General features: G+C 39.0%; 1 protein-coding gene across 1 annotated transcript; it reads right to left on the reverse strand.

The window, feature by feature from the left end:
- Positions 1–1,474: 1,474 nt before the first annotated feature.
- On the reverse strand, positions 1,475–8,162 carry LOC137286825 (carbohydrate sulfotransferase 1-like). The gene is made up of 3 exons (XM_067818832.1): positions 8,095–8,162; positions 2,215–2,285; positions 1,475–2,076 (listed from the first exon to the last, which is right to left on the reverse strand). Exons 1-3 carry the CDS (start codon positions 8,160–8,162, stop codon positions 1,475–1,477), a joined length of 741 nt encoding a protein of 246 aa, XP_067674933.1.
- Positions 8,163–19,000: the final 10,838 nt, after the last annotated feature.

A 19,000-nucleotide genomic window follows, 5' to 3' on the forward strand; every position in this document is an offset into this window, starting at 1 on the left:
TGGGTAATTTACTGCAGATGTTGTTATCACCTGAGAAAGTCAACTTGAACAATTCATAGAGTAATTCACACTCAGTCAAAAACGATATCTCATCTCATGTAGATGGAGCGGAATCTTAGAATGCGGATATCGTACCCATTTAAAACGGCGCGAACATGAAACGATGTCTCGAATAGTCCAAATTCAATCAGCTTGTTTGCATGAATGTGACCAGTGTCATCACAGACATCGCGTCACCATTTTTCTGAGTCCAGTGTACATGTAGCCAGGTTACTTTCAATTAGGCGGAAGCCACGTAATGAATAATTAGATAAATTCAATGATGGAAGCTATGATGTGTTAAAACATTTCTGAATGACATTTTCCGAAGATTTCCGAAAACTGAATGACCATTTTCTGATTTCAGAAACAATTCTAGTAGTAGACATGGAGTTTAACTCTCTCCTAAATTTTTATTTAGCTTGCATAACCACCCCATTTCTTCACGAACAGTCACAGTTGCTACGGCCAAGAAAAAAAGCCCGCCATGCTTTGTTTTTAACAGCCTTAATGCAACCAAATACCCGATTTCAGAGGATAATCGAATCATATGGTGAAATCGGTTCTACCAGATTTAGATTGAGTGCTTTGAATTTCCTAATTATGACACCGAAGGTTCTAACTCCGAATTAACCATTTCCTCAGCAGTTTAGCAGTACAATTAAGATTTAGATGTTCTTTCGGCCGCAAACCAAGATACTTGCATGCGGAGCAAACCTCAATAGTATCGTTGCCACACTGAAAACTGAAAGCGGTTTTATATACTGAAGGTAAGCGGTTATGAAAATTTTAGTTGATCTGATATTTACCTGTAGTCACAACCTCAGACAACAATCGGGAACTCAACTGCCAGACCGCTAGAAAGAGAGTTCATCAGGGGCGATTTGAGTAATGTTGCCTCACGAAATTAGGACACTTAATAAAATTCCATCAATATCAACACCACATTGTAAACTAATAATTTCACGTGCAGATCATGTATGAAAACTGAAAATAATGTAGGGGACAACACACAGCCTTGTCCTTATACGAAAAGCCACAGAGTAACTGGTCAAGCTAACAAGCATTAATGATCGCGAAACTCCACCTGTGAGGCACGAAATATTCGATTGCTTTGTTTGATCTTGTGTATAAGATCCGTGTCAGAATCGATCTTCAGTCACCCCTGTTTGTCGTAAAAGGCGATAAATGGGATTGGGTTGTCAGGTTCGCTGACTGAGTTGACACATGTCGTAGGGCAATTACGTAGATCGATGTGCATGCTGTTGATCACTGTATTGTCTGCCAACCTCACCCAGCAATGTCGTAGTTTGCCATGTGTATACTGATGCTAAATGGTAGCTGTGGAGACATGACTCCATGACAAAAGGCATCTACAATTACCATTCGGTGTGTCGAAGATTAAACACGTTTATTTGCCAAATTACATGTATATTCAGATCAGTTCATGGGAATGGTCTGTCAGGACAGGAACATTCATGTCTCTTAATGATGAAGCCTTCAGTATTGGAAGATACCCAACATACTGATACACATCCTTACAGTTGAAATCAACCATCTGTACAAAATCATCCATTACGTGCAGTCTCCATTTTTCGGCAGCTTTGGTCGAGTTGCTTTTCGAAATACAAAGAGGACAATCTTCATCGTTGCCGCCAGTTGTGATATTATGAATATGACTTTTGACATTTTGCGGAAGAGGCAAACCAACAAAATTGTACAAGTCCTCTGTCAAGGGTATAGGTTTGTGTGCTATGTCTTCGTATCTCACAAAGGTTACTTGGTTTGGATGTGTCTTCTTTAACTTGACATACCCTTGGATATCTTTCAACATAATTCCACAAAACGTCTTGGAATAAGTGTTTATTGCGCTCGGTGCAAATTCACCGTAACGCATCTGGGACGAGAGAACAGCACGCGGGTCCCGCACAAGATATATCAACTTCAGATTAGGATCTTTGTCGATGAATAGTTCAACTTGATGAATAGTGAGGTTAATAGTTTTGAGAAAGTTAACCTTTGCTCTAGAACAAGCATCTGTCAATAGGGATAAACATTTTTCAATGCCTGCTACACCAATATGGTCCACGGTACAAAGTTTGTAGGCTCTTGTTGTTAAACTGTCGTGCCAATGTTCCTGGATTAAGGTCAAAATGTCAAGATTTTTAAACTGACATTTCAGGATTTTATCCAAAGTATCAATCTTGACATCTGTGAGAAACTTCCCCAAGTCACCAAAATAAATTCTGCAAGGAAATCAAAAAAGAAATTGAAATTAGACAATATTTTATCACAATAATACACATTAATACAATTTAACACAATAAACAGTCGAAATTTCTTCATAATAGTAACCTAATAGTTACTAGAATACGATGTTCAGATACATCAACGTTCACAAGAAACGCTTGAAACTATTTGCTTCATGTATTTGTGTCACAGGAAACAAAATGGCCATTTTGTCTCGATAGATTTAGATAATTATGTACCAAAAGGTTGGAATTATACACGCATCCGTGAAGAATAATCGATTATGTAATTACTGATGACAACGTGCATGTCGGAGGTATTCATTGGAATATATTATTCCTGTCAAAAATCTCACTTGGTACCATCTGAATTTATCTGTATATATATAAAATAACTGGTACAGTTGCAATGTACCTCACCCAGGACACCCGTTTTCGATGCAACACATGAGTGTACGTGTGAAGCCAATTTCTGGTCGAGGTGTGAAGTTGTGATGTTGCTAAAAACAACGCACAACTAAATGTGTCAGTTTATTGTGGGAAGTGAAACTACACTTGTGCAAGTCTGAAATAAATACTACAATATCACGACATCTTACCTCTTGTACTTATGCAGATACGGAATAATCTTCGGCTTGTAATACCATGTCGTATGAAAAGGTTCAAACATAAAGAACACATCCGGGTGAGTCTGGAAGAGCTCAGATGTAAAGGTCGACCCACTACGCATGTATGTCAAGAGAATCAACCTTGTTTCAGTGTGTAGTGATGCCTCTTTTTTCTGTGGAGCAGCTGTTGTCTTGACACCTGTAGTACAGAAATTAAGATGTGTGTAGTCTGGTGAAAGCTATATATTGGTGTTATTTTTTGTAAATGGCTTTCATTAACCAGCAGAACGAAAATACATTAAAATAAAATGTTCATCGCCCTCTTCTTTGACACTGTAGGTTGTAGTTTCTACCACATTTGTTTTACCTCATTAAGTTTGGTCTAAATTGTTTGTTTTGTATGATATACAAAACCAGTATTAGTTTCTTTGTTTGACTCCGCACTCAGCAATGTTCAAGCTATACGGTGGCAGGAAAGAATGTGTGGATATGTGGTGTGTGTGCGTGCTCGCACAAGCGCGTGTGTATTAACGGCCACAAGCCATTTCCGTGCCAAACATTTAGAATCGGTTGTGCGATTCAGACCTCATCATTCTTATGCATTTATGAATCACCGTCACAACCGCTTACTTTGAAACAAGATATTTGCGGTAATGTAAGTCACCTGTGCTACCTGCGTATCATTTGCCATCATACACACCACTGTTTTAAGAAGGACAAAATATGAGTTGAGATAGTAACTCAACTCAACGTCTAACACCAGGTTAATACCTGTATACATTAACTTCGAATAATTTTTTTTGTCCGTGTTCTGTTTCCTTTGTTTACACCAGGAATCAACACAATTACACAGTAATTACACAGAGAACCTGAGCAAATAAACTCATAGTATACCGTAGCTGACTTTCTCGTTTGTTTGTTGTTTAACCCAGCAATATTCAATCTACGGGATGTAAATAATCTCTCCTGGACCAGACAATGTGAGCATCGATTTACACACCCGAGGTACGTTAACATGAGTCAACCAAGCAAATCAGGACGCCTGACCACTCGACCCCTACAGTCGCTTCTCACGCCATTCATGGGTTGCTGAAGATCAGTTCTAATCTGGATCTTCACGGGTTTCAGATATTTGAGCTTGACTAAGAGTGTAGCATGCCAAAACGAAATGAGCAATCGATGTGAATGCATTTGTTTCGGCTCGTGTTTCGAAATATCTGCAGCTGCATATCCACGCCGTTTGCCAACCAGAAAAGACCATTAATGTACACATTATCGTGTCTTACCTTGTATGACATCATCCCGTGCACTCTGGGTATGTAAATAATAGGGCCAGCTCCCTAATCAGAAGAAGAAACGGAATGTTATTGATAAACCGGCAGTGATCGCATACTCGTCGTTATGCTGCATTTATATGTAATTTTGCAAGTAACAATCGTGTTCAATGAAGGGAAGCAAAGTTTGAGATAAGGTCCCACGTCATGCTGCATCTTACACAGACTTACGGGAAAGCTTAAGAAAATGCACAAGAGATCAATCATACAGGAAGCAGTGTTGCAAACAATTACTGTTAGCAGTAGCCAAATATGCTCTTCAAAAGGCTCAATAATCCGTTTGCATATAAAAAGATCAAACCTAAAATCAACGCAACACCTTATATTTTGGAGTGGCCTTGTGTGTTCAGACGGTAGCGTGTCAGAATGATCTCATTGCAGAAAGAACGGCATCGAAGCTTTTCACTTAAGAGGCAATGACATTTACTTTTTGCTGGCAGATCATTTCCAAACTCAACATATATAAGATACATTGAACCAGTAAACAACCCCAGCAGAACTGACTCAGTATGTACTGATTGTGATCTGGCACATTGTCAAAATCTGCGTGCGCAGTTAATGAAAGAAGTTTGAAACTCTCACGGGTAAAAGTGTTCGTCGGAATGCTTGACATAGTTGGTCTGTATGTCGTATGTTGGAAGCTCTCACACACACTCACTCAAGCATGCACGCACGCACGCACGTACACACAACATTGACAGTTCGCTGTATCAACGGGGTCGACTGGGTAGATTAGTGGTTGAAGAGTTCGACTCGCTACGCGGGTACAATATGAGAATCTCATTTCTGAACCTGCCGAGATATTTCTGGAATATTGCAAAAGGAGGCCCAAATTAAAACATAGACGATCGCTGTTTCGGTCAGTTGATAGAAATTCAGAATAACAGAAAGCAAATAGTGACACCTGACGTCAATTCATTACAAAAACTACGTTTATGAAATTGTTGTTACGAACACCAAGATGCAAGGGGCACATGTTTATAGCAATCAGCTACAACGTTGTTTTCTTAATTTGAAAGACCCTTAATGGTACGGGACAGAATACGCGTTCGGCAACCCATGCTTACCATTGAAGGCGACTATGCTTGTTGTAAGAGGCTAAAGGGTGGTCAGGCTCGCTGACTTGGTTGACACGTCATCGGTACCCAATTGCGCAGATCGATGCTCATGGTGTTGATCACTGGATTGTCCGGTCCAGACTACTTACAGACCGCCATATAGCTAGAACAATGCTGAGTGCGGCGTAAAACACTCTCACTCACTCACTGATAATCTGTAACGTTGGTGTATCTTCTGATTGAATGTTCACGACTCGGCTTCGAGTAAGGCTACCATTCACGTCACACAACCGATCCTATGCATGGATTAGTGAGTGAGTTTATTGTTACGCACCGCTCACCAATATTGCAGCTATATGGCGACGCCTCTAAACACAGACAGCCCAGTGATCAACATCGTGAGCACCGATATACACAAACGGGACAGGATGACATGTGTCAACCAAGTCAGTGAGCCTGACCACCCAATCTCGTTAGTCGCCTCTTATGAAAAAAACATGGGTTACTGAAGATCAATTCTAAACATTATCCTCACGATCTTACATGTAAATGTGCTTGCTATAGGTAAAACATATTGTAAATATACTTGGTCAGTTTCAATTATTTGAAAACAGAACCCAGCTGGTGATGACAACTGGTCATCGCCAGCGTAAAGGGTAAATACATAGGGAAACTGGAAAAAAACACTTAGGGTAGAGGAAATACATGTCCAGACGCACTGGAGACGCGTTAAGTATTTTAAAAGGTTCAAAGACACTGAAACAAAAAAAAACTCAGTTGTACAGCGTTCATGTATGGTCTGATAGAATTTGCGCGACTCGTGGTCTTTCACGTAAATGTAATCTAAAATGCATACATAAGGCAAACCTACATTGTCAAACTTGATTATGTAATACCAAACAGAAACCAGCTGGAGTTAAGGAACTGGGATGCGTGTACAACTGTACAGGGTAACTCAGTGATGGCACCTGATCGTTACCAGAGAGGCTAATAGATAGGGAAACCCCCTTAGAAAAATGCACTTCAGATCAATAGGAAATAAATTGTCCATACACACTATAGACAAGTTATGCATTCACAGAAACGGAAACAAAAAATCTACATGTACTTACTTATTTGAGAAACCGTCCATGCAAATATAAAAATGATCAACATCAATAGCATAACCTTCCTTGACTGTGTCCAAATGCATTTGGTTTGTCTTAAGAGGTTCTCCCAGACAAATCTTGTTCTGGTATCATCAGACATATTCACTAGAACATGTGTCATCCTCCGCACTAAAGTGATAAAACTGACACTCAGAGAGCCTAGTGGTTCACAACGCGACAGATGTTCCATTAAGTGAAACGGAATGAAAATCGAACCTGCCTTGCACATGGCTGCTCACACATCATGGACAGGGCGAAGACATACTTTGGCAAGTCGGTTTTAATGACCGCAACAGGTTGCAGGAGCACGTACATGAATCGTATCTGTTGAGACATACTATCGATATATTCTTACAACTGATGGAACTCGACCTGTCCGTGTTCAGCAATCTTGAACTTAAAAGGTTTGGGACATACTTTCTGCATAAAGCGTGGTGACTTTGCATTTGAAATCATGAGTACTCTCTTCACAAAATAGTTATGTTAATAACAGATGTTTTTGGTGATTTTGCATGTGAAACATGCGTACTCTTTCCACAAACTATTTATGTTAATAACAGAATGATGTATTTCTGGGGAGTATATTTCAGAATATAAGCAATGAGGTGTAAGGAATATGAATCGCCATTATTTTTATAAATGTTTTCCGGAGGGAAAACATAAGCTAAGGTTCGAATTAACATTTGGAGTCTTTTTAATTTAATGTGCAATGTTACAACGTTGTTAATTATATTTAACTGAATTATTGGTTTGTTTGACATTACCGCGTGGGCCTCACTTACACGATACTAAAGCCAGGAAGAAATCTAGTCATCGGACAACTGTTGCACATAGAGCTCGATATTTGTCTGATGTTTGATCATATGATACATGTATACCCGTTTTGATGACATGTAGTTTGTAAGCACGTCGAAGCTTTTTTATGAAACTTGATTTCCCACAATATCTAACATATCAGTTATTCGTTTCGTTATCTTTGTGACGAAGGATATTCTAATTAAAATTTCCCCTGTTCGTAAACCCCAGAGAGATAATGCTCTTCAGTTTCGGGAAATGCAGAATGTGATGATGATAGTGATGATGATGCTGAGAAGGGTGACAACTCTTCAGATGAAAAATACATGGGAACGCCAATGGACTCTAATATATACTGTCGAGGGTACTCATTCCTCATCCACCGTACAGTTATGTGGCAAGTGTCAGAATGCAGCTAAGGAAACACCGATGGTTCAGTTTGGTCGGGGTGTCGTTGAATACTGAACAATACTGCAGCAGGTTTCTGTATTGTGAGTATCATGACACATTATCTAAGTCTGCGAGCAAGGAATATATAATAAATGTCTATTTACGCTTTGCGCGACTTACAATGCTACATATTCTTCTTGGATGTTGTGCCCATTGAATGAACAATTCCTTATATGTGATTCTTTTACGATCGCCTTTGATTCAGTGACCCAAATTCGGTACTGTTAGAGTGAGGTTTGTCTTTTCCGTTAAATACATGCCTTTCTAGAATCCTAGAATCTTCCATCAATGTTTATTAACGATATACAAAGAGTCAGATAAATTTGTGTTTTCAGTGAGTTTTGATATTGTGATTGTCCCGTGAAGATCCAAGTTAAAATGTATCCTCATGCTTGTCGTAAGAGGCGACTTACTTGACCGGGTAGTCAGACTCACTGTCTGGGTTGACATATGTATCCCAGATGCTCAGACGGATGCTCATGCTGTTGATCCCTGGACTGTCTAATCCAGTTCCATTCAATCACTGGTATCGTGTTTCTCCAGTATAAACATATTCTTGGATGGAAGCGTCAGGAAAACTATCAGACATTCCTCATTGTTACCTCGCTTTCTGTTCTAAAATGCAATTCACCATGTGGAAAGTGACTATTGCCTACTGCCCAATGGTCCTGTCTGAAGATGTTACAGATATCAACTTTGCAAACTTTTTACACTCCAACATGAACGATCTGAATTGAATGTCGAAACTGGATGTCATTTACGGTCATTTTATGTAACATCATTCAAACCAACAAAATAGACTTTACGGAAACTGAATTGATACACGCCAAATCTGGAAACCCAAAGTAACCCAATTCGCCATCATCAAACAGCAATACATTTCTCATTGACGACAGTGATTGAAAATTGTTACTTGATGTTATTTCCTCTTTGAATGATGGGGGAAAATCATTATAGAAATAATGAAATAGGTAAACAGTGCAATAACCTGTTTTGACATGTATGCAAGTCAAGTATTACACGTCACATTGCGATCGATCAAACAGTTTCATCTAAACAAGGTTGCCGTGCTGTGGATGTCTTTACAATTAGCATCAGCTTGAAGCAGTTTACCGTTGTCCCATTTCCAATTTCACAGCATGATTGCATATCTAACCCTCCTATTGATTTTCCTGACCCAGTGGTAGTACATGTACATGTGACCCGAGAAGGTCCCGGGGTAAAATAAGTCTTCAGCAACCCATGCTTGTTGTAAGAGGCGACTAACGGGATCGGGTGGTCAGGCTTGATGACTTGGTTGACACATGTCATCGGTTCCCAGTTGCGCAGATCGATGCTCATGTTGTTGATCACTAGACTGTCTGGTCCAGACTCGATTATTTACAGACCGCCGCCACATAGCTGGAATATTGCTGAGTGCGACATAAAACTAAACTCACTCACTCACATGTACATGTTCCTGGGTCATCACTACTCATAACTGAGTTGCGGCCCTTATCTACAAGAGAATCCGGTGGCCATAGCACCAGTCATGATTCGTAATGAATAAGCATCTCACCACAATAGCCATATCAGTACAGTTTAGTACCAGTACTTTGCTATAAGATTATATTTTCACCACATCACAGAGACACCACAATCCCCTCATCCTTAGAGCTATTTCCATTAATTTCAATTTAACCTGCTTCAATGAGCGCTCATCATCAGGTGATAGGTCTAGGTAAAACAGAAATATACCCGTAGGTGTATGAATGCATGAATACACATGCACACGAAAGAGAAGAGCGTTAACGTTCTCACTGGAATATAGGTGCTTCTCGGTTGACCGATAAGGAAGAATGCCCATCTTACCACTTCTTTCTCTACGACGCTAGACGACATTACGGTAGTAAGTCCGGCCACGTATCTAGCTAGAGCGTTTTATTTGATCAGAACTAACTCTTCCCGGATTAAGTCATTCGTTCAAACAAATGCGATGACAAATGTATTTGGATGCTTAATGTATATTCTCTGTTGAGTCTGGACAGATAACGTTATTGATCATCCCAGACAATTTTCACATTTGCTATTCCATGTATGGAACTTCTGGAGTATTCCAATAATATGTCTGTCAAAGACTTCCAAGAAACGTACAGGTCAGGAGTGCCAGAAATTTCTAGCGAACCAACATTCCCCGTGCAAAGTTCCATGAAAGGACCCTATCACCATGGTTTTGAGTAGATGTAGCCATGTTTATCAATGTCTTATACAAGATTTCTTATACTCGGGTCCAAAAAAATGTATGACCGTGTGGCGCATCAACTTGTCAAGAAACTTAAATATAGTAAAATCGGTGTTAAGCTAGACTTTCTCACCCAGCGTTCATGTCATGATGATACATATTGCTGTGCTATTACTCGATACACGATTTTCTTCACATGCATAATTCGAGCATCGTCAAGCAGTTTTCATATACACGACACTGCAACGCATTTCGTTCAGAACATATAATAAAGCGGCCAGACATGGTTAAGACTGCACCAGAACTACCTTAACAAAACCACTGAAATCACGTTACCCAGTTGCTAAGCCATCGTTATTTATCAGATCGTTTTAAAGATGACAGAATAATATTTGCAATGTTGTCAAATGTGATAGAAGTAAAGTTCATGAAAATGAAAAAGAAAGCCAGCATACCTAACTGAGAAATAATAACATAAATCATATACCACTCTGGGATATGTGTCACAGCGTCACCCAACACATTGCTGGTGTAGTCATGTCATTTCAGTTAAGCCAATGGTTGGCGTTTAAGCAACATAAACTTTAATCGTGTTTAACCTGAGAGTACCGAAACGATCCGAATGATTATCGTTATTCATTTTTCTATACAAGAGAGATTAAAATAGTAGATCACAAAACACCAAGAAACTAGAGTGGGTGAGTTAATATATCTAACGTCACATTGGCAACATTGCGGCCATATCGTGATGAGAACAGTCTTGACATAGAAAAGGAATATGTACATTATGAAATAACTGTCGACGAAAGACAGTAAAACCACCAGTATATAACAGTTAGATTAAACCTAGCGTGGAAAGTTAAAACTAACAGCACTATTTGGACAATACAATATAACATCCGGCTATAGATCGCCAAAAAATGAAAGTAGATCACCTTACTAGGGACCATGGGGACTTCCAGTACCTTTGCTACCTGCATGGACTCTAGCTGGATTTACATCATCCCTTCAACCGCAGGTGATTGTAAGAAATGCTAGCCAAACAGGAAAATAGAGGAACCCTAAAATAATATCATCTTAAAGGTTAAATCATGCAACTGCATTTTTAATAAAAGTGCTGTGTATTTCGCAAGAGACAGAAATTAATCCGGACCAATGAACCCATAAATCCGGACCTATCGAACTGGACATGGGATGCTAAAATCACTCTAACAATGTTCCAATGTTCATAAAACGGAATTCCCACGACGCAAATGGCCAATTTGCTAAAGGAAATGACACGGTACGGCAGTTAGCCACAGATAATTGTGTCGTTTGCTTTGCATTCTCCGCTCCAACTTTTTCGCTCTAACAAACTAGGAACAATTAGGAAATTAGCAATATTTTGCAAAATAATGAGTCATTATAAGCAATGCCATCACGAAAGATAACCAATAACGCACAACTGTACCACTGATACCTAACTGCTTAAATTCATGTATATACAGTTCATTCTGCAACCAAGCGATATGTATATATGACCACTTTATGTTAAATACTTGTATTTAAGTCGAACAATAATATATACATGTATACATGAACATCTAACGCGACCGGAGCGTCAATAATTTCAGTTCAAGACACACTACTTGGATTACTGGGATAGCTGTGCCTTTGATCTGGAACGATCCATCTCATCTCTGGACTCTGGCAGCCTGCTCCGGTAGCGAGAACTATCCCTTCAGTTTACTCATACCCGAGTAAGAATCTGTTATCTTGAACCTCTGTTTTCCATCATCACGTAGGACCAGCAACACGGTTCCGGGTGTAAAAAGTATACAAATGCCTAGGTAAACACAGATCGATGAAACACAATATCTGCTGTCATTCCCTTGGTAGCAGATTCTTATGCATGTAACACCGAGCAACAGTGTTTTGTAGTGTGTGTTTTCATTTGGTTCTGACAGATGAGTTGACAGATGGTTGTCCACAATTGGACATAAACAAGTCAGCACCAGATATAGGACACACGCGACTGAGCCTGAACTGTTAATACCGGCTATATCTATCTAAAGCAAAACGGCCATTTACTTAAAATATATGAACATTTGGCATATTCCGTTTTCCTTTATTCTACGTGATGTTGGATTAAAGTTGTGACACACGCGAGCTCACAATATGCAATCATGTTGGCCTGTACGATCATTCTAAAATCCTCCATCTATTTTGTAAGCATCATTTCATAGTCAAATCCCGGATTAACAGATGAAGAATAGAGTCCATCTTAAAATTTAACAAGTCCCTTCGACGAAATCAACTTAATATTATTCATGACATACTTGATATCAATTTCAGTGCGGAATGCCCAGTGTATGACATGAACTGTTGTGCGCGTCCCAAAGCAAAGATCAAAAGATCAAACAAAACAGTATTAGAGGAAGTACTTCAAAGAAACCAAACATATCTTTCTGAAGCGAGGAAACGTATATCTTGGTTTGCACTGTACTTCTAGTTAGGATCATCGTCTCAATAATGACACCAGCGTTTAAAATAGATTAACAAAACACCAAAAAAACAGAGGAACAAAGAAAATAATTTTACGCGGAATTCTTTAAAAGTTGATGATTTGGACTGATTGAAGGAAAGGAGAACAAGAAACATGTTTTCGTCAAACGGAATACACTGTTAAAAAGTGAAACTAAACAGTTTCACAGGCAATTTAAGATAACCAAAGGCAGTGATGAGAAAAGGCACACTGAGGATTCCCATGGAGGTTTATACACAATTGTGGTCTATATTCGGCAACTGCAAACATGTGAAACCATGGGTAGACGATTACAAGAATAATGAACTCGACAAAATGCGAACGCCCTCTGTTTGTTTCGTTACACTCTATAGCCTAAAGTCAATATTTCATAAGTCATTTTATGGAACAGCTCACATGCAAGGTGATATTGGAATCGGATATTGGAAACTGTTCTCTTGTGTCCAAATACCATTAGTTAATGGTTTCAACTTGCAGCCGGATACAATGAACATTATGTCAGTGTAGAGCCATTTTCGAAAAATGTTTGAAGGGTACTTTTAGTTTCGATATACGCCATGGATGTGAATATTTACTAGCATATTACACAGGCTTGTGTTAATGTTGACAATACACATGTGCAATTATTTCTTTGAAATGATGTTAAACATGAGAGCTGTTTTTCTGTCATTTGTCCTGATCAGGTGAACTATCAGTAAGTAAGGTCTTTGTGATAAATATTGCAGTGATATCTCAACAGAACCGCCGCGAACTGGCAACGAAGAAAGCGCCCATAAAAGAATAACTTTCACGTTGTGCTCAAACTAACGACTCCTCAACTTCTCACTTCAGACACTGAAATACAGAGTACATGAATGCCAAAATACAACAACGAAACTGTTTCCAAATACACCAACGCTGCAAACTAACGGCTTTTAATTTCTGGATTTTAAAATGTATTCATCAATTTGAATTTCTAATCAGAACATTATCAGTCTATGTTGATTTATTTTTCCTACATATTACACCAAATCCACAAAGACATCCAATATCCAAAGTGAGGGAGTGAAGTATTTAACCATATAGTAACGAGCAATGTACATGCACAATAAATACAAGTAGTTAAATCACCAGTCATAACTGTAAAAACGCAAAGGGTCACAAAAATGTTAAAACTAGATAACATGTATTTTTAAAAGTAATGTAAAGATGGCCTATTGATCACCCAAAACTGAGGGTAGATCACCATCATCATGGGGACTTACAGTGGCTCTGCTACTTGCATGGATCTTTGCTGGATTTACACCATCGATGCAGTTGCTGCTGATTGTCGGCAAATCTAAATTAAAATGACACTAATGCTACGAACACAAAAAGCGCAAGATTAATGTTCACTTCGAAGGTTTTGGGACTTTCATATCCTCCAAGGAGGATAGGTTTAAACTACTTCAGCCTCCCTCGACAACACCTCCAGTAACAATCTACGCAAATAATTCAACAACCAATGATAAAATGTGTATCTATACACAAAAATATCCATCAACATTTATCAGTTTGTTCAATTGTTTTGTACAGTACAGTAATGAAATGACAATTAACATTGTTAAAACATCCTTAACTATTTATCTAAAGCTTTAGACAATATTTTAGTGATATTGCGTGGCGATAAGCTATGGAACATCCTCTCGAAGTGATACATGTGCTATGCACTTGCCACTCCGAGGAAACTCCACAGTACAGCCTATTATGCTGACACATCTGGCTAAATCAAAGAATGCGATAGTGTGTACGTGGTTCTGGCTTAAACTGAAATGGACAGGGATTGGTTATTCGAGGATGATGTGTTAAGGTATTACAGACGAGTTATCGAGCGTTGGAGAATTTACAGAATTTCGAAGTACAACTGACACATTGCTGGGAGACCCCAATAAATATTCAAATTCAATATCGACGTTTATTCCATTAAGTCGTATTGACTAATATTAATGACAGCTGAGCATCTCACTAAACAAATTCGCATTCAATGAATATCTACCACACGGATTATCCCTTATTCAGGAAGATTAATTCATCGGAAGTCAGATACCAGTATAGCATTTCGAAAGACAACAACAACTAGACGGAAGGGTTAATACAGTCTCATTCTTAAAAATTATATATGATACATGATATTATGAGTATATTATATGCAGTACACATAAGACAAGATATCGCTCAGCGATTCATGAAAAACTGTACATGTCTCAATATTAATCAGTGTTTTTATCTTTAAACAATAAATGTAAAAAAATAATAAATCATGTGGATCCAAATTTGCACAATCAATCGATTGTCCGCAATAGGGGTGTAGCGTTAATAGTCAGTAATACCAAACATATACATCAATGAAAATGCGTAAGGACTGATAAAATTCAGTTTGACGTTCCCTTCCAAACACAGAGACTATATCTAGTAAGAAACAATGGCGTCACAGTCGCTTCCGGTTTGTAACAGTTTGTAAAGGGGGAAGACTAGGGAAGACAACACGTGACAGAGAGGTGGTCCTGAGCATCTTTGACCACAAGTGTCTGAGGAATTCAGCTGACATGAAGAAATCGGCTGTGTGAAGAGTTAGGAAACATTATAATCGCACTGGGTAAGTCGCATCTGGAGTGTTGACAGCTATTAATGGAGAAAGTCTCGACTTGGGAGTAAGTCGACCCGACGTTACTGATAATCATTGGCTTGGATTGTCTCGATAACAAACATGCAATCTGTGTAGACATTCAAGGTATACACAGTTTTTATTTATTAAAAACCAATTTAATTTTCCGTAAAAGCTGATAAGTGGTCACAAATTTAGTAAACGTTTCCAAGTTCAGTATCCACTTTAATGCAGTAAAAATTAAAAGTTTCGAACGGAAACCTTCGCGATCAGTGCTTGGTCATGTACTTTCAAACAGCGGCCTTGAATTTGCATGTATTTGTTACGCGTGACATTCATGGTCAAGAACACTCACATCTTGCATTTTGCGAACACATGTCGTCATTCTTTGATTCGTATACCATATTTCTTTCAATGTTGAAATCGGAAAATGGTACCTGCTTTTCGCAATGAATGCACAAATTCATTTTAGCTATCGACTGTCTCTCTTCCCTACCTCAAAATATTTCTATCGCAAGAGAGTTCTTACTGACAAAGACTTGTATAATAAAACTTATTCCATTAATGCAAATTCTGAAGCATTGACGTTTATAAGTTATCGATAATATTTACAAGCTTACAAGGCTTATATATAAGCACACATCTTAAGAGGCGTTCACAGATGAATAAGGGATTGGTCCTTTACAATTCAGATGAAGACTAGATGTACGTTTCCCCACCTTATGCACTGATTCAGGATTTTTATGCATTAAACTTGATACGGACCCTTGCTTGTAACTGTGATGGTTTCCATCGCATTGCTCGTGAAATGTACGAGTTAATGAAGTGTGAAACGTTGTCATTAAACTGTCAAAAAGTTGCTAGTTTTGGTGAGTCGAGATTCATAAGGATTCCAAGGAAGCGTCCTCAGGAGAACAATTTATGCCAAAAGCGTCGTTAGGTTTAAAGGCATATGGATAGGATGTACATCGACCGCCAAGTCACGAAAATGAGGGTTACCCTATCGTGGAGTAATAGACATGTCTGAAATTGACAGATTTTATCAGAGCTACTAAGAGGAGCCTAAGAGAAAAGTCCGTTGTCATAAGACATCGAATTGAACAAATTCCATTCAAGTGATACTTGTTTCCGGTTTGGAAATTGTTGGGATTTTATCATTGAGGAGAAGCCACAAGAAGCGGTAAGAGACATAAATGTGGTCATAAACCCGCAAATGGATGTCGTGAAATTGACATATCTATCACAGATTTGATTATTTCTCGACCTTTTACAATGATCCAGAACCATTACAGAATAGAGAAGCCTGGTCTGTTTCCAGACCGTGCTGAAGGGTCTTCATGGGGATACAGGTGTTTTTCCTGTCTCGGTCTGAAACCACGTGTGTTCTTCAAGATTGTATAGGTCTCTACGGTGACCATGTGTGTATTTCACGACAGTGTAAGAGAATTATGATTTCTGAATTTCATCCCCCTTGTGCCTCTAGACTTTGTGGGTTTGTACCTAAGCAAAACCCCAAGCGCCAGAAAAAAAAAACATAATTCAGGATTGTCTGAATTCACGTATTGATTAAAAACTGTCAAGCATCACTTCCAGTCAGGCCCATATATCGCAACATGTTTCCAGAGGAATAAGTTTGACCATGCTGAAGACCTGTTTACATCAACCTCGATTCCGATAGTATAAACCAGTAAAGTGCTATACGTAATTAAACATCCTTAAGTGGGCCTTCTTTCAGAAATGTAATAACAAGGGTACCTTTAACGATATGTGTGTGTACTTGATCTCGACTTAGTGAGCAGCAATTAAAAAACTAGGGGAGAGATGGGGAGAAATATTTTTATCGACGTATTGCTAGCTTGGAATAATGTCATAATAAGATTCCAGGCACCAGGAAGATCAAATGGTCGACCTAAGTATTGTTCCGTTAAGAACCCCTTTTTAAAGAATACTGGGAATATTGCAATGAATGTACAAGACATTAATATCGTTCACATTCAGAGGAATCGAAGCATGTGTTGTTTACATTGCTATGTTTATCATGAAACAAGTATTTTGCAGTTGAAATATTAATTGATGGCTGACGCATAAAAATGGACAGTCATTACATGAAAAAAAACCTTTGCTGTCGTTTGGTAACAGTGAATCACATGTACCACATGTGAATTACCTTAAGCAAATAGCTTGGTTTGAAATATCTCCGCTTGATAAGATGGTAGATGTAACTGAAGCGCCTGACATGCAACTTGGCCTCCATATTCCCACGGAGCTGGGAATGAAAATCGACTGCGCATTGTTCTCTGTGATGAGCGCGTAGAAGTTGGTGAGTAACACTAAATACAACATATTTTACAGGAGACAACCTGTGCTCGTATAAGAAAATATGTTGAATGAAAGTCCCATATCTACCATCGTTTTAATGGTAGGATATTTGTTCTTTTAAGGCTCAGCTAATTTACTCGATAATCGCCAACACCAGTAGCGATGATATAAATCCAGCTGGAGTCAATGTAGGCAGCAACAGTACTGTCCGCATGGTCCCTTGTATGGTGGTTATTTGTTGGCGATCTATAATCTGTTTTCCACATTGTGTAGTCAAAATAGAGTTATTAATTTGAACTCCACGTGCGCTAGTTTACATTCTAACTGTGACAGTCTTGTTATACCGTCATTTGACGACAGGTTTAATAACACACACATATTCATTATCAAAGTCAAACTTGTCCCCGTTACATTATGGTTGAAATGTTTCCGACATGACGTTAAGTATTGACTCCCTCCCTCCCTCCCTCACTCACTCACTCAATGTAAATTAAAGTGTTGGGTGTTTTTGTAAGCTAGAGATACGACACTAATTTTTAACGGTTCAGATTCTGAAATCAACATCTGACTTTGTTGTTTAATTATACCCAATTAATTATCCACGTGCGCCCACGCCACATTGACCAGTTGTCAACCCATCAGTCGACTCGACAAAAAACAACACAATAAGTAGTCTAAGTCTGTGATTTCGCGGATTGAGTGTCATTGTACTAGATACGTGAACAGAAATGCTGTTACCAATTGGGGAAAAATGCTTAAATCTGAATTCGAATGAACCGATGAAAATGAGCATGAGTGTTGTTTTATGCCTCTGTAAACATACTATCCAAGCAGTATCACAGCGACGGACGCAAGGATTGGGTTTTACACATTGAACGCCGAACCCGTGTGTTTGAAATGACTCAACTCTGAATGGTGAATTAGGGGATTTACCTTTATTATACCATCAGGATGCAACGTTAAGCCTTTATATCATGGCTGCACGAGTGTGAGATCAGAGATCGGTCCGGCAACAACGGTACGGCTATTCCAAGCCAGCGTGATGTAAAGCGAATATACAAAGCTGACAATGACGTATCGTTCCATTCAACAACGCTACCACAAGTTGGTATCCCGTAGTCATAAACCTACCGACATAATTGTAAAAGTGGTGCCATATACTAGACAGACCCGAGGATACTAACACAATTAGAAGGAATCACGCAAGCGTAGATAAACTGTGTTCGATATTCCTCAGTTGCAGCTCTCTGTAATGGGCAATGATAATCAAAGCACTGGTGTGGGGAATACAAAGTAAACGACACTATTAGCTGGGGCAAACTGGCGTAACGTCGTCCCATTTCCTGTAGTAACACTATGGCGCTAAGCGATCGAGGTGGGATCGAAATGGATCGCAATTTGTGACAACTGAAGCGAATGAAGCAAGCTGGCCACTTTCATCGTGCGAACACAGAAACATATTAGCATTCGGTTGGCTGTGATATGAGCAATTGTCGTTCGGTATATCTAACTCTTACGAAATACAAACAGTTTTTGTGTTCATTGACAGTGTAACTAAGCCCACGTTATCACGATCTACCTAACCTCGATTTTTCGCAAGCATGTATTGGGCTCTGTGGTCAGATATCTCGA

This window comes from Haliotis asinina, chromosome 6, assembly GCF_037392515.1.
Source record: "Haliotis asinina isolate JCU_RB_2024 chromosome 6, JCU_Hal_asi_v2, whole genome shotgun sequence".
Classification (NCBI taxonomy): domain Eukaryota; kingdom Metazoa; phylum Mollusca; class Gastropoda; order Lepetellida; family Haliotidae; genus Haliotis; species Haliotis asinina.